This window comes from Corvus cornix, chromosome 13, assembly GCF_000738735.6.
Source record: "Corvus cornix cornix isolate S_Up_H32 chromosome 13, ASM73873v5, whole genome shotgun sequence".
NCBI lineage: Eukaryota > Metazoa > Chordata > Aves > Passeriformes > Corvidae > Corvus > Corvus cornix.
Window position 1 is genome coordinate 10038130 of NC_046343.1, and position 16244 is coordinate 10054373.

Consider the following 16244-nt stretch of genomic DNA (forward strand, 5'->3'; position numbering starts at 1 on the left):
GGTGATGGGCAGTGGTGTTCTCTGCATGACCGCTGCTGAGATCCCCTTCGTCCTTATCACCATCTAGAGTTGGTGAAGGCAGGAAGGCTCAAGGGCTTCCTCAGATTCTATGGTTTCATCCAGCCCAGCCCTGGACAAACACCTCCTAAGGACAGTCCTTGGAAAAGGTGACTGGCTGATAAATGACGAGATGGAGTCACAAAAATGCAGCCTGCTCAGAATGGCCGAGGGTCAGCAGCAAAGCACTGCCTGTGTCCTGACTTGCGATGCATTGGGATGCTGAGGTGCCAGCCCACCCACACACCTGCACAGAGCAGGGGTATGGCTGGGATGAAGCTCAAGCTCGCCTCCTAAACTCTACTCATTCCCAAGGCAGTGCTGCTGGAGAAGCCGCCTCTCTCCCCCAGCACTCGTGGGTTTGGCACATGCCAGCCCCAAGGTGACATGGGGACAACCAGCAGCCATCTGGCCTGGGGCAGGGACCTTCCAGTTATCTCAATCTTCCATCACCACGGGAGCTCCACATCTGGACACTGCATTTGAAACCGAATACTTTGAAGAAATAATAAAGCAGGGCAAATTTAACCCAGCTGAGCTGGAGAAGCCAAATCTCTGCCCACTTAATTTCTAGAGAGTTATGAATTTCTAGAGAGTTATGAAATACACACAAGGGGAAGCAGAAATAGAGACAACCCTTCTCTGGAGCCCAGACACACTTCTGATGGCCATGCAGCTGCGAAGATGGCAAGGGAAATGTAGTAGGGGATACACTGAAGGCACAGTGAGGTCAGAATGATGCCCAGGGTGGTAGAAGCTGAGTTCCTGATGCAGCAACAGCAGCTGTGCAGGGTTAGGAAGGGTGGATCCTCTGCAAGGTACATGAGCAGGACTGAGGCACTTGGCTCTATCCAGCAGCACCCTCTGCTCTGCCCAAGGACTTCACTGTAGCTGCCAGTGCCTCAAAAGCTGGGTGTGCTAATGACAGAGCGGAGGCTGCTACTACAGGAGCAGCTAATGAGGGCAAAACTGACTTGTGATTTCTCTATGATGCTACAGGCTCAAAAACTGAGATTATGGGAAATCCAATACACAGGATACCTATACCAGATAACCACACAAACTGTGAAAGCAGCCTCTACAACTTTCTCAAGATCATGGTAACAAACTTTCATTGTAAATCATGAGTACACCAGAAGGCCAGATCTTCCAAAACCAATGTCATGCCCAACTTCTGAGCTCACTTATGCTCCATGCAAGCTCACTGAACTGCATCTTTCTGCCCTCACCCTGAATCCTGTTGCAGCCCTCAGCTAGCTGCCTGTGAGAGCCAGCACAACCTTCCTGCTCCGCAGTGCACAATCCCATCTGCTCAAGCACTTGGTAAAATTCTTTTTCCCATCCTTGAAAGACCTTTGCCACCAGGAGTAACTCTTCACGTAACCATGCCTGAGCCTTCACTGACCTCACAAGGTGAATGTTTTATTGAGGTGTTACTCTTACCTGCAGAGCAGTAGACACAGCACAGCAACCCTTCCCCAACAAGGACTGGAAAATCCCTCCACAGTCTGGCAGGACTACACACCCATGGGTCTGTGCCAACAAATCTGCCCACCAGACCATGCTAAGCACTAGTGCCAATGGTCAAATTCCAAGCTCAGGTACTTCGACTCAACCAAAATCCACTAAAGGATTTGAAGAATGTGCAGTGATATAACAGCAGTGATGCAGGCAATGTTATGCTGTGATATCTAGAGATGCCTGGGACAGAAAACAATCAGGACCAGCATTTCCGACATTTCTTCTTCAAGGCCTTTAGTTCCACATGCTTACCCAAAAAGCCTGAATGCCCAATGTGGGACACCCAGGCCAGTAAAAAACAGAAAAGCAATACTCACCCATCTCCTTGAGCTCCATGTTAACAAGTTCCAACCAGCAGGCATCGAGCTCGTCCAGGTCATAGCGGCTCATTCCTTGCAAGTAAGTCCTTGTAGCTTCTGAAATCTCAGAGCCAGGCAGGCTGCTCGGTGAAACCTGTGAAAGTGAGTTCTCCAGCTGGGGGATGATCCTGGAAGAAAAGATGGGGAGGTTGAGGAAGGGCTACAACTCACAAAAACATTCTGTTTCTTGCCATGGAGGGTGAGACCACACCAGGTACCTGACTCTGTGAAGGAAAGCAAAGCCACAGCACCCGAAGTCAGCCCATGGGCCAGCACTGACAGACGGCCCCAGCACAGCAACTACAGCAAGAGTGTTCCCATTCATCTACAGAAATTAACTCTTTACATGAGAAAAATGAGGTGCAATGGTGATGATGATCCAAGTACCGACAGCAAGCCCCCCAGCCATTAACTCCCCCATGAACACCTCCAGTGTGCTGTACCACTGCAGTGCCACATCCACACCGTGCTGGGCAGCACTTTGGCACACTTGGCACTGGAGAACATCCCATGGTGGCCTGTGAGATTTGTTCTGAGTGCTCTCCAATCACAACCACAGGGATGGGGAGAGGAGCTGCCTCATCTGCTGCAAACTCCCTGCACAGAGAGAGACCAGGCGCTGGCTGTCAGCTCTTCTGCCTTTCCTCAGCAACTCTGCAGCAATATGCATGATACTTGCCATGCACATGTCAACAGTGTCATGCCTAATGACATGCAAGCAGAGGACAAGCTGGAAATGAGAAGCAGCCTGTGGTGCCAGCTGACAGATCTCGGCGAAGTTGGGGATTGGAGCTTGCTGCAGTATTTGCACAGCTCACATTTCCTCCCCTGAAATCCACCTCCTGGCACAGATATAACGCCAGAAAGATGCTGCAAAGAAACAGCAACCAAACATCAACTTGCTGCAGCATGTCAGCCCCTTCCAAACAGCTTCTCCCCATGCAAAGCTGGAGGACCCAGCCCTGCTCTTGCACCAGTGCCAGCTGGGAATGCTGCTGATCCCTGGAAGACCTTTATCTGCCTTCTGTCCCGCTATGTAAGCTCACGTCAGAGCATCGAGTGCCTTGTGCTCTGTGATGTGTCTGGGGCAAAGCCATGGCGTCCATCATATAACCAGATGAACTGTGGTACCAGATGCTCCAAGGTCTGTATGTGCCAAGGTGAGACACTTGGGCCCAGCTGTCCTTGGGAATGGGACCCTACCTGCCTTGCCCAAGGTCAGGAAGGAAATCTGTGGCAGGGCAGGAAAATGAACCTGGAGTTTCTACAGACACAGACATGTAGTTTAATTGCTGTTCTCTGTGGTCACAAACACAAGAAGTACTTCCAGAGATGCCAGCAGGAGAAGCAACAATTTATGGCTCAGAGAGGGAAACATCAAGAAATGGGTTCTTATCATCTCTTTTGCTTTACTTTCCCCCCCAGTAAACTGAAAATAAAGATGTGACCCAATGTCCTGAGTACATCTCCAAATTTAAGTTCAAGAACTAAACAGAGCCACATGGATGGACAGCTCTTAGTCCCCACATTTTAAAACAATCTCACTGTAATCTAGGACAAGACTTGGGGATTCACTGACACTTCTATTTAATGCAGACAGCAGTAATAACACTGAAACTAGGCATGCTCCAGCCACAGCTTCAGGACTGGCATCTAAGGAGCTCCCAAACCCCTAAAATCAGAGAATCACAGAATGGGTGGGGTTGGAGGGAACCTTAAAGATTAACCAGTTTCAACCCTCCCTGCCGTGGGCAGGGACAACTTCCACTATCCCAGGTTGCTCCAAGCCCCATCCAGCTTGGCCTTGGACACTTCCAGAGATGGAGCAGTCACAGCTTCTCTGGGCAACCTGTGCCAGGGCCTCACCACTCTCACAGGGAAGATTTTCTTCCTAATCTCTAATCTAAATTTGCCCTCTGTCAGTTCAAAGCTATTCCCCCCTGTCTAGTCACAACATATCCATCTAAAAAGTCCCTTTCCAGCCTTTCTTGTAGCCCCTTTAGCCTCTGGAAGATGCTAATAACAAAAAAATAAAGCAGGAGCTGCTGATGCAACAAGCATTGGTTCACATCAGACTGAACCTCTCCTTCCCATGAGCCCAAGTCCAGGTCATCTCTGCACAGAAACAGGTGGGGGAGCAGCCAGGCTGGGCACCACCTTGCTACAGGAGAAACCTCAAAGCTGTTGAGAAAAAAACAGTCCTCCACCTGCAATGAACATTTCTGTTGGGAAGAGCTGCCTGAGCAGGCACGAGGTCAGGGCCCTAGGCCTTCATTAAGCTGAGTTACACAAGCTGCTCACCCAACAGCCCCTGCAACAGGTGATGCTCTGACACCGAGCCAGCCACGGATGCTCGGGATGGCAGGAGGAAAGAGCTGCTATTTTTATCCTGACATAAAACTGCAAAGATTAATGCTCTGTGTACATATCAAAGGAGTATCCTGAACAGGTCATTTACTGTATTGACAGCACTGAAATGCACTCGGTGTGATAAGGATGCTGACGTGACTGGAGCAATCCCTTGGGGTTATCTCACACAGCGCACGCATACTGCCTGCCATGAGCCGTGTGTGGGACACAGCACCTGGGCACGTCCACTCCCACCTGGGCACGCAGCCTCCACCTCCTGCCTGCAGATATCTCACAGAGAAGTTTTGCTGAACCTGATGATCAGAGACAGGAGACAAGTGACTCTCCCCTAGAGTCATGCACCCACCTCCCCAACGCTCCCAACCCCCCGTAAACCTGGATGCATGTTTAGACTCTCAGGCTTTGCACAGTCCCTGGTGATGCAGAGATCACAGGGAGCTCAGGGGCTCACTGATGATAACAGCACCACCAGCACTCAATGTCCAGCTTTTTGTGACACTGTAATTAAATGCAGTTTGCTTTGGTTTAATGGGAACTGGCACTTACAGAGTGACATTTTGCTTCTCATCACGTCACTGATGATGAGGATCAAGGTAATGAAGATACAAACATCTAACAAGCTCACCAGCACTCTGTTAAAAGGTTTGAAACGTGCCAGTGCAGCAATGGCAGGTGCCTCTCCCTGTCTGGGAACACAGGGATCAGGGAGGGATGATCAGGTGCTGCTGCAGCACTCAGCAGACGCTTTCCTACAAGGAGTAAGTATTAATATGAAAACTATCTTCTTAAGAGGACCACTAAATTTTACTTTTGAAGTTTCTTCCCCATGACTCCATGCTGATCTGGCAGCATGGGCTGGGATCCCCTGGAGTTAATTCAGGCTTTGGGATGCACGGACATGTTCATGCCATATTGTCACCATTTCAAATATCAGCAAACTGAGAAGGTCAGAAATTAAGAAACTGAAATAGCTGCTAAATTATTTTTTATACAATGAGCAGCTTGTATAACCCTATGAAGACCTGCTGGAAGCCTGGTCCAGACCAACTCCCTGACTCATCTGCAGCACTCAGTTAAATACAAGAGTTTTATGGTTTGCAAACAATTCAGCAAACCCTGAGAGGCTATGCCTGTTCCCATGAACATTCCTCCCACCCCGAGGGGAGCTGGAGGCTGCCAGATGCTGAGGCTCACATGGGGCATCCCAAGCCTCTGGGAAGACCAAGCAGGATGCAATGCTCAGAGGTGCACAGCCTCCCACTGATTCCTGGATTTGCTTCGGTGGATAAAATCCCATTCCTAAAAAGCAGCCCACTCCTTCCTGACACATGCTAAAGCACCTGCAAAGGGCTTTTTGGTGTTGAGATATAAAGATCAATGACTGCAGTGACACTGCCTTGGGCTAGGTGGAACACTGGAAGGAGAGATCCTACAGTTTAATACAAGAGGGCAATCATTTGGGAAAGACCATGCCCTGCCTCACAGCAACACAGAAAACAGACCCAGCCAGGCACCCTTCCTCATCTCCAATAGCTTCAAGAAACTGGAGCCCAAAAAGCTGCAAGCTTTGTGCTGTCAAAACACTGCGGCAGAGACATAGCAAGAAAAAGGGAACAAAGCACAGAGGCTGCCCTCACCAGTGTCTATACATCTCCTGCTGAGCACCAAGAGCTGGGGATGTCATCAGGGCTCCCCTTTTGTGCAGGGACAAGACTTAATCCATTTGGAAACCATGTTTCCAAATAGCTGCTCGGTGGACAAAGAAACACTCAGGCTGGGTGATGAGGAGTCTGCACATGTGCTACCAACCCACCCAAATTCCCTGCACCATCATGGCAAAGAATCACAGAGGCAAAGCCTCCACCAAGAGCCAAACCATTCACAGAAGCTCAATTACACTGGAGGAGCATTTACTCCTTTATTTATCCAGCCAGCCAGAGACACAGCATTTTTAAAAAATCCTGTATCAATCAAAGGCTCATTTAAACGAAGGGCTGAAAATTGGGATCAGCCTGAAAAGCACAACAAACCTGAGGCCATTAGTCTGAAAGTGGGTCTCAAGGGCACTTGAGGAAAAGGAGTAAGTGGACCCCAATACTCTTGAGGATCACATCTATCCCTGGAGAAGATTACACAGTAATAAAATATATTCAGCAAATTCCCATGGTTAATCATCTCTGTAAACTGAATGCTTCACTTGGCTGAAGGGAGAAGGCATTTTTTTCTATATGCTCCCTTTTAATACATCAGATAGAAATAATTAATCCTGCATAGTGTTTCTCATCTAAAAATACCTAATTTTATTACAGCGAAGGCTTTAGTCAGTCATCTTTTCTTTACCTCCATTCCAGTCTAGATTAGTCTTGTCCAATGTCCATAAATAAATCAGCTTAGGAAAGATAGCTCTGCCAGCAACCTTCAGTGGATGCTGATACTGCTCCTACTGTCAGCTCTGCTTATGGGGGAATTTTCCTGTAGCACATGACAGCTTCAAAAGGGCAATTTAAAGGGATGGTTTTCACCTTCTGTTTACTAAAATAGTATCTAGTAGGCCACTTGGACTGGATACCCCATCTTCTTATGAACTTAGGCTAACAGATTTTATAGAGGCTATTGCCTCTCAACAGCAGAGCAGAATTTAAGACGTTAGAAGAAGAGCCTGGGGATGTAAGGAAGAAGGATGGGGTTGGAGATGGTGGTGGACGGTCACAATAGAGCCACAACCCACACACAAGGGTTTATGACCCTCAGCATACCCACACCCAGATTTACTGACCATGTTACTCCTACTTCTTGAATTTTATGGCTTCTAGTGAAGGCTATAAAACCATGAGCCAAAAACTATACTCCCAAAGCTGGGTTCAAAGAAGAAAGGGAACGCCAAGAAGATATTAAATAGTTACGTTTTAAATTAACTGGCCTGATGTTCAGACCTGCATGCAAGCTGGCTGGACCGGCTGGATGAGCCTAAAAGCATCTTTAGGACCCAGGTCTTGGTGCTAACAGGTACCTGTGCACTTCACCCCTCCCCCCTTGGCTGAAGATACTCCAGGTAACATCTGGAGCACCCTGGTCACCAGCACAGAGAGCTCAGGGCCCTAGGGGCACCCTGCTGTCACCCCTGGCATAAGCCACCTGACAACAGAGCCCCTGGACCCCGCAGGAGGGAGCACAGGTACCCAGAATCTGCCACATCCTCCTGTGGATGGAGGAGAGAGAGGGCTGGAGGTAGCTGGTCCCAGGGAGGAGAGAGGTGACACAGTGTATATCAACAGGCCACTGTCACCAAACCCTTTTATTTTAAAACAAACAAGAACCTGAGCAGAATGAGATGGCACCGCTGGGACCACTTTGTGCAGAAAAGAAACGATTTGTAGTATTTCCTTATTGGCTGCTCGAGCCAAAAGCCCCTCAAGATCTGGCAACAGCCTCTGAAAATCCATGACAATTCATTATACGTACATCAACAGAGCAGCCACGGGAAGGGGAACCTGTGGTGGCTGATGGCCCTGTCTGCCACCCATTTTGCACCATTTGTAGGTTATCATCATGGCAGGGGCTGTAACAGGCACATTCCTAGCAAAAAAAGTTGATGGACAGAACTTAACATCAACCCTTCCCGTGTACATCCGTGCTTGAGCAAACAGCCCGGTGCTACCGTGCAGTTTGTCCCCACTGCTGTTGATGGGCACAGAGGGTGGCTGGGCTGGCACTGCCCTTTGCTATAACCTCAACCTTCTTTTAAGTACTTGTCCCAAAAACCTACAGAGCCAGTTACACGCGTGGTTCAGCCATGAAGCTCCACTCGGCTTTTGCTGCTGTTCTGAGAGAACAAAGCAGCTGAATTTGTCCCCAGGAGGATTCACCAAGCTCTGGTAACAGGAGCAGCTGTGCTCAAAATGCACCCCCTGACTGCACAGACATCGGTGGCTAATGCTCAGGTCTGTGAAGGTCCCTTTGTGTTACCCAAGCGGCACTGAGGACGTTCAGGAAGGGGTTAATGCTGCTTGCAGCAGCGTCCTGCCCTCCGGGTACCAGCAGCCAGTGAGTGCAGCTCCAGGTGACGTAATGCCTGGGGTGGCTGTGCAGGCTGCACTCCCCATCCCTGCACTCCCCATCCCTCCTGCGCTGGAGATGCGTCAGGGACCACAGGATGCCTGACCCCAGCATGTCTCAGGGACCCTGCTGTCCTCTGCCAGGCGGGGACCAGCCCAGGACAGCGCGGTGCAGCTACGCCCACCGTCCCTTTAGCTGCCACCGTTGTCTTTCCCAGCTGAAATCCGACACTCGGTGCTATCCAGTGAATATTAGAAATTTTCATTATCAGCTTTTAAAACATCCCCAGCCATCAGGAGCATCTGATCCGTGACCAGCACAGCACAGCTCCACAGGGCACAGCCTCAGCACAGCCTTGTCACCCGCAGCTGCTGGCACATAGAATTCCTTTCGGCTCCGGGACCATTCAAGGGCTCACTCCTTGGGCTTGAAAAACCCCCTGTGACAATCCCGTTTCTGTGCAGAACGTTAAGGACGGGGTAGGGTACATGGGGTAGCCCCTCCTGAGCTGCTGGCAAGTTTAGGATTTACATAGGCAGGTTCTGGAAGTTTTACAGAAATGCTTGTGAAGCTCCCAATTACAATTAACAGATGCAGTAAGAAAAATGCTTTCTTTTTTCCCTCCCCATCTGAAATCTCCTTCTGTAACAGCCTGTAACTATAGTGGGTCCTTCCAGGCCTCTGGAATAACATAATCCTCTAAGGAGAAAGTGATTCACTCTTCTTTGATGTGATAAAAAGAGGAAAACAAGTGAACAGGAGGCACTAAACAGCCATCTTGTGAAACCCAGACAGCTTTTCCAATTCCATTTCTGAGCTGTTTATCACCACATAAAAAGCCTGATACCCAGCAGACTAGAGAAAGACCAGTGTTGATGTCCCTGTCTTTCTGATGTTTATATTCCAGCCTAAATCTCACTGAGGTTTAGCTCAACAAATGAATTATTTAAGTTGCAACTCTCATTCAGTGCCCAGAGAACCATTCTGATGTAGATGGGAGTAGGGACCTGGTACAGAAGCATTCAGGTGCAGAGCAGTGTCTGCTTTCCCAAGGCAGAGGAGAGCACCATAGCACAGCTGGGTTCATCTCCACAACTTCTGTCAGAGGAAAACCACGGCTGCAGGGGCACAGCAATGGCTGGGCAGTGGTTTGCTGGTGGGCTGGTTGGAACAACAAAACGCAGATGTTTTTCTGGTTGACTAGACAAAAGCAGTGTCTGGGCTGAGAGCAAAATACACACATAATTTCTGACGCTGTGCAAGGATCTTCTCCATATTCCCTTCCCCCTTCTCTCTCAGTGCCATTCAACTCTAACAGCGGTGTTGAAAGCAGCAGGAGGGGACTGTGCCCTGCTGCTGGGAGGGGACACATCCTATGCTGCTCTTCTGGCTCTGAGACCCAGCAAAACCCAGCAGCCTGCAGTTCCAGGGCAGCTGCAGAGGATGTTCACACAGCACCTTCTCCCCGCAGGCAAGCAGGGCAGAGCCAGCCCAGCACCCATGGGTGCTGCTCTCCCCTTTCTCCCAGAGCATCACTGACCTACCTGGTGGCCCTTCAAGGACCCATGTCACACAGCAACCTTCTCCAAACCCAGCCTGCAGGCTGCCAGTATTCTGCTCATTTCCATTTAAGCAATACATATCTTGGAATTGCTACTAGAGAAGCCAGGGACACTTGAGTGTGTGTTTTCTGGATATAAAAAGACAAAAAGATGTTGCTTCTCTATGTAACTTAAGCCAAGCTACTAACATTAAAGCATCTGGAATTAATTATCCCAGACAGATAATATTTCCACAATTACTTCAGCAATGCAAACAGCTCCACTTGCCTTTGTATCCACCTACTAATGGAGACCAGAAACAGAAGACATGAGCAACGGTAGCAGCTCTGCACCTGCCATGGTCTGAGCATGAGCCACGGCAGATCAGGAACTGGACAAATCCCCCTGACACTGTTACTCACAGAGCTGAGTATGGGAAAGCTCAAAATACAGACACGGGCACAAGATGACAACTCCCATCCATCAGCACGGTGTCATCACATGGGTCTCCTTAAAGAAATCCAGCCCAGTGAAAGCAAGGCTTTGAGGAATTTGAAAAGGCAGCATCCAGACTCTTTTAATGTGTTCTGGATCACTGAACTAATGCTGAACCCTGAAACACATGAGAACTGCTCTGACGCTGAGTCACTCGAAGCAGCACACAGCCCATCCCAGAAAACAAGGAGGGATCCGCCTGCCTCTTCCACCATCCACGTGCAGCTACGCTTGTCTGGGTGCACTTCATGAAACCCCAGAATGGTTTGAATTGGAAGGCACCATTAAAGATCACCTAACCCAAGCCCCATACCATGAGCAGGGACACCTTCAACTAGATCAGATTTTCCAAATCTTCTTCAAGTACACTGAAAGAAACCACCTACCAGCTCTCCTCCACCTCCCCAGGGTCCTGGGAACATAGTGAAGCTCACTTTCCAGCAGTACTTCACCTAAATTGAACAGGATTATCCACAGCAGCACCAAGAACTGAGCAGCTATTTCTGCTGCTGGGCTATCCCGCTCCTCCCGTCACTCTGGAGAGCACTTAAAAGTAATAGTTCCTTGCATTGTTCAAAGGGGACCCAAGGTGCACTAAATCACTAAGAGGTGATTTCATTAGTGCTGCGGTTGCAAGCCCAGCAATCACAGCTGCTGGGGTTTGCCTGGCTACACACTAAATCCATGGTTCTGGATGGAGAGCAGAGGCAATGGAGTGAGATGTGGAGGCTCTCAAGGCTGTACCAAACCAGAGTCGGTCCCAAGAGCTGTAAACCTTGTTACAGAGCAGCAGGAAATCAAGCTCACTCGTTCTATACATTTACTGCTGAAGTACACTTGACTTTCTGTGTGCTTGATCCAGTATAAACCACAGGCATCCACCACTGGGAGGATTAGCAAACATTCAAAATAAAAGTCCAAGTGGCTCAGAATGAGGTAAGAACAGGCTGGATTAACACATTTCCCATAGCAAACTAATAAAGGTGAGGACTTGCTGAAAGCCCACACAAGAACTTGTCAAGCAGAGAGTAAACCAGAAATGATGACAAGTAACAGGCAGAGTAAATCACACATACTCCGCTGCAAAGCACTCACAGGCATTGGGCGTGAGCCAACAACCTCCTGCAGCACCAGTATCACCCTCTGCAGCACCAGTACCACCTTCTACATGGCCCAGACCCTCTGAACTGCTGCTGCCCTGGGTGTGATTCATCCCATCCTAAACCAGGTACCTGGAACACTGGCAGGACAGACCACCCTGTGTGCAGCCCATCCCTCCCCACTGCCTGCAGGGACAAGGGTTGCCTGAGCAGATCTGACTGGAAACCTCCCTTTCCCAGTGGCAGAGCTGGAGATGAATCTCACTGATGTTACATCACTAGGATTATTCTGCTGTCCTGGATCAGTGCCACCACCCAGCCCATCCTCACCACAGCCAGTTGTCACTGTGGGGGTCCCCAGGAATGGACAGGCAAGGAGCTTTCTTCTCCCCACACACGTCCCAGGACTTGTGATCAAAACATTTAGGCCTAGGGCAGTTGGGATTTTCATTTCTTTTAATCAGAGCACAGTCTCTGAGGGAAGTGTACATGTATTTCTGGAGCATACCAGAACCCAGGCATATTTAAGGGCAGGCAGCCACGGAATGGGGATAACCAACCCAAGAAATAGCCCTTTGTAAAATCGCCAGCATGCCATCTGCAAGCTCCAAACTCACACATTTTTCATGATGAGCTGGAGGGAAGCGAAAAAAAAACAGGAAAAAAAAGGATTATGTTAAAAAAAAAAGCTCTGCTCCAAAAGCTACTCAAACTGCTGCAGAATCTTGCCTGCCCCTTCTGCAGCAAAGCCCAAGGGAAGCTGCTGATGAGTCAACAGCCAGGCTGCGTCGCCAACCGAGGAAAGGAAGTCCAACCTCACCACTCAAGAACAAAGTGTGCTGGTTCATCGAGTACACACTGAGAACGCAGCCTCAGGAAGCCCTCCCTGGGCTGGGAGCTGCAAGGATACAGCCTGGCTGCCAGCCAGCACTCCCGAGGGACGGGGAGAGGTGACGTCCACACATAGCTGGGACATCTGCATCGTGCCACCCTGCTGCTGGCCACTGCTCCTCAGGCTACCATGCTCCACAATGCAGCAGAGACTGCTCGCGGAGGGATTTTCTCCCTTCGCTGGAATCGCTCCCTCGCAGCGCTGGGAGTTCTGGATGCAGCACCCAGCCCTGCGAGGAGGAGCTGAGGTGTCTGTTCACTGCCAGATGGGGGGCAGGGATGTGTCCCAGTCCTACACCCACTACTGGTGCACCAGTTCATTCTTCTCCCCACCTCAGTACACTCATCTCCAGCACTGCTTCCCACAAACCTGCTCTGCATGCCTCCTCTTCCACTGACACTGGTACCGCAAAACCACAACCTGCCAGCAACTACATACCCTTGTAAAAAGCTGCTGGAACTCCTGAAGATGCGGGGGCAACTCCTTATTAGAGTTCAGTAAAGAACAACACAGCTCAGAGGACACGACCACTGACCAGGCAGCCCCACACCATCATGATCCAGCCAGCCCTGCACCAGCTGGATGTGATCCCATGAGCACAGCAAGGAGCTGCCTGACCTGTGCACGTAGCCATTAGAGAAGGACAGAGGGGACTGAGGGAGGAGGACAGGACAGGGACACAGACACCGGCCAACGCAGCAGACGGCATTTGTGCTGGTGCCGCCGCCATCGCTGAGCTGGTACTCGCCGAGGTTGTGCCTTCCTGTTGCCACAGCACTTTCTGTTTTCTGTTAAAACAGGGCCACAGCGACGATGCAAGTATAGATCTGCAATGCCAAGAATATCTGGGAAGCCTGCCAGCAAGAAGCAGTCTTCCTGCTCATCCTCCCGCTGTGTGCAAATTCACAGGAAACAGAATCTACAGCACATACTAATGTGGCTTAATGCGAGATCCAAGAGTCACCTCGAGATCCTGCCTGCATCCCTGTCAGCCTGGGGAAGGAGCCGCATGCCAAGAACATTAAATCACTAAATAAAGAAGGAAATAAAACCTGTACAGGTGCATTAAATCCCATGTAGGTGCCGCTGCTTTATGAAGTGATGCTCTGCTGTGCAAGCTCAACACGCTGCCAGCATCGCCACCAGTAGCAAGCCCAGGTCAGGCCCTGGCACATCCGCTGCTCAAAAATGGCTTCAAAGTCTCCTATGAGCACCCATATCAAACCAGCAAAGTCCACATCCTTTGGGGTTTACTGTGGTGTGACTCTGGGAATACAAAGCTCATATGAAACATCTCATTTACAACAGGAGCGGTACCCAAAGCCCTGATGCTTCCAAACTGCTGATAACTCCTACCCTTACTTTACCTTGTTTAATCCTTAAGCTGTGCTGAGATGAGCCACTTTGCATCCAACACCCAATTGCACCCCACACCAGACTGGGACCTTGTACCTGGCTCTACTCATGTTGGAAATCTCTGTGCCTCTGTTTATACAACTGTAAAATAACTGCAGACCTCACACAGGGGCTGTAAGGCTCAGCTCTGGTTCAAGAAAGCCAGTGGAGATCCTTTGACTACGGGCTCTAGCAGAGGTGGAATACACAGTACCACTGGGATGTAGTGTCACCACCACCCAAATCCCAGGTGGATGACCAGGCACATGGGCACGGGATGCCAGCCTGCCTGCTGGAGGGGAAAGTTGCCCTGACTACTCATTCCTGATAGCTCCCATCTGACTGAAAGTGGCTTTTATCACCACACAGGAGCCCTTCAAGCTCCAGGCAATTCTCAGGCATGTCACAATACAAAATAAAACTCTTTTGAGTAGCCATGAGCCAGAAGTGATCACGGAGAGGAAACAGCTGATCTCCTGTGCTGCCTCTGATGACCCTGGCTGCCAGCAGCATCCTCCTGGAACAACAAGCTAAGATATGCTGCACCTCTTCCCTCCCTGCTTTCCTCACAACTGCACTGCAATTTGTGCTAACCTAGAAAGGACCCTCGAGTTTAAGGTGGCTCTTAGTGGAGGCATTTTCAGACAGCTGCTTTCTGGGGAAAGCATTCCTTAAAATACAGCTCTTGCCTTCTGCCTCACCCCCAGCTTTTGACATTTTACAGCTCCAGTAAAACAAAATGTTTTAAAAATCTAATTTTCAGCTTTGGAGGCACAAAACCTAGAGGCAGGGTGCAGGCAGGGAGAGCCAGTTTCCAAGCAGCCAGGCGGGAGATGAAAAGAGCAGCAGCGGCTGCGTGCACGGCACCTTTCGGAGGGCAAGATCCACCTCTGGAGCGGGAAGCGACTCCCGCACACTCCACGGCACAACCCACTGGCTGCCAGTGGCTCAGCCCAGGAATCAACCCCTGGGCACCAGCATGATGGGCTTGGGATTATTCTGCAGGCTTGTCTGCTCACCAGCTCCCAGGGCTCCAGCGTCTTCTCCCCAGCCCCCCCACCTCCCTCTAGGAATTTCACATGGAAGTGGCTGTCAGAAGTGACAACATCAGGACTGGATTAGCACAGGCACCCCTCCCTAAGGGCAGGATGCTCTGTTACACCTCTGAGATAGGGGAAAGCAGAGCACTGACAGTGAGGAAGAGCATCAGCTGCTGGGCTCCACATTTCCAGTCTACAAAAAACATCAATGCAGGGACTTTTTTCAGCAGATTAAAGGAATTTGGATTGTTCATATCCGACACAGAGAGGATGTTTGGTTTAGATGAATTTTTTTGTTTGAGATGGGAAAACTGAAAGTTTGGAAGCAAAGGAGGAAAGTAATGCAGAGGCCACGGGGCAGCAGCCACAGGGTGGGAGCAAAAGCAGCAGCTCAGGTAGGACCAGCAAGGTACCTGCTCCTGGGATGGATACTGGGGTGAATTATAGCAATTAAATGGGGGAGGTAAATGGAATTGTAAGGCCTTTTAAGGCTGTGCTCTGAAAGCAGATGAAATAATCATCTCTTGCAAAAAAGCATCTGACATTCCTCCGAAACAGGGCAAGATGCAAGAGGGAGTTGTCTAACCCTGGAGACAGCAAAATGACTGCAGTCTGCACTGTCCATGGCAGTCCAACACTGCCCTTTCCATCTCCCATGCTGCCCTCTCCACCTCCCATTCTCGTATCAGTGGCCCAAGTGGGAAAACCTTGAGGGCAGGGATGCTTTGGGAGGAAGAGCTGCTTAGCAGAAGCACTACATCTCTGCTATGGCTTCTGGTGTGCATGTGGAGAGATGCTGTCCTGATTAAAAAAAAATCTGGCAATGTCACTGCCTCTCCCCCTGGGATGTGCATTATGGCTACAAACCAGGTGCAACCATTAACACTGCTGTAAAATGAGCTCTTCATTCTACTCCCATCACACTGGGGAAGGCAAAATATCCCAAACAGGCATCTGTCTGAGGACAAAGCCCTTCAGGCCATGCTTGCTGTCCTGCCAGCAAAGAGAGATGGTTCAGGCAGTTGAGACACAGTGCAAGACAGACAGGGCAACAGGAGAAGAAAGAAGAGGAAGCTGAAGCTGTGGGCAAGCAGCACAATCTCCAAGTAGCCCAGGAGCAGCCTGGGATGAGCAGGGCATGACACAAACTAGAGGAGCTGCAGAAATCCACCTGAGATTAGCTAGGAATGATGGAGCCAGCAATGAGCATCTTTGAGAGGCCACAGAGAATGAGTCAGATTTCAGAATTACAGAATGGGTTGGGTTGAAAAGGACCTTAAAGGGGTCATCTAGTTCCAGCTCACTGCCATGGGCAGGGACACCTTTCACTAGACCAGGTTGCTCAAAGTCCTGTCCAGCATGGCCTTGGGCACTTCCAGAGATGCAGCCACAGCTTCTCTGGGCAACCTGTGCCAGCA

General features: G+C 49.9%; 1 protein-coding gene across 4 annotated transcripts in view; it reads right to left on the reverse strand.

Annotated features, from left to right (window-relative positions):
* JADE2 (jade family PHD finger 2) overlaps positions 1-16244 on the reverse strand; it is a 72466-nt gene that overhangs the window by 33594 nt on the left and 22628 nt on the right. For all 4 annotated transcript variants that reach the window (XM_039559461.1, XM_010390674.4, XM_039559459.1 and 1 more), the window contains one exon: positions 1896-2065. In XM_039559461.1, coding sequence (XP_039415395.1) covers positions 1896-2065 — 170 coding nt within the window. The remainder of the gene's footprint in view (positions 1-1895; positions 2066-16244) is intronic.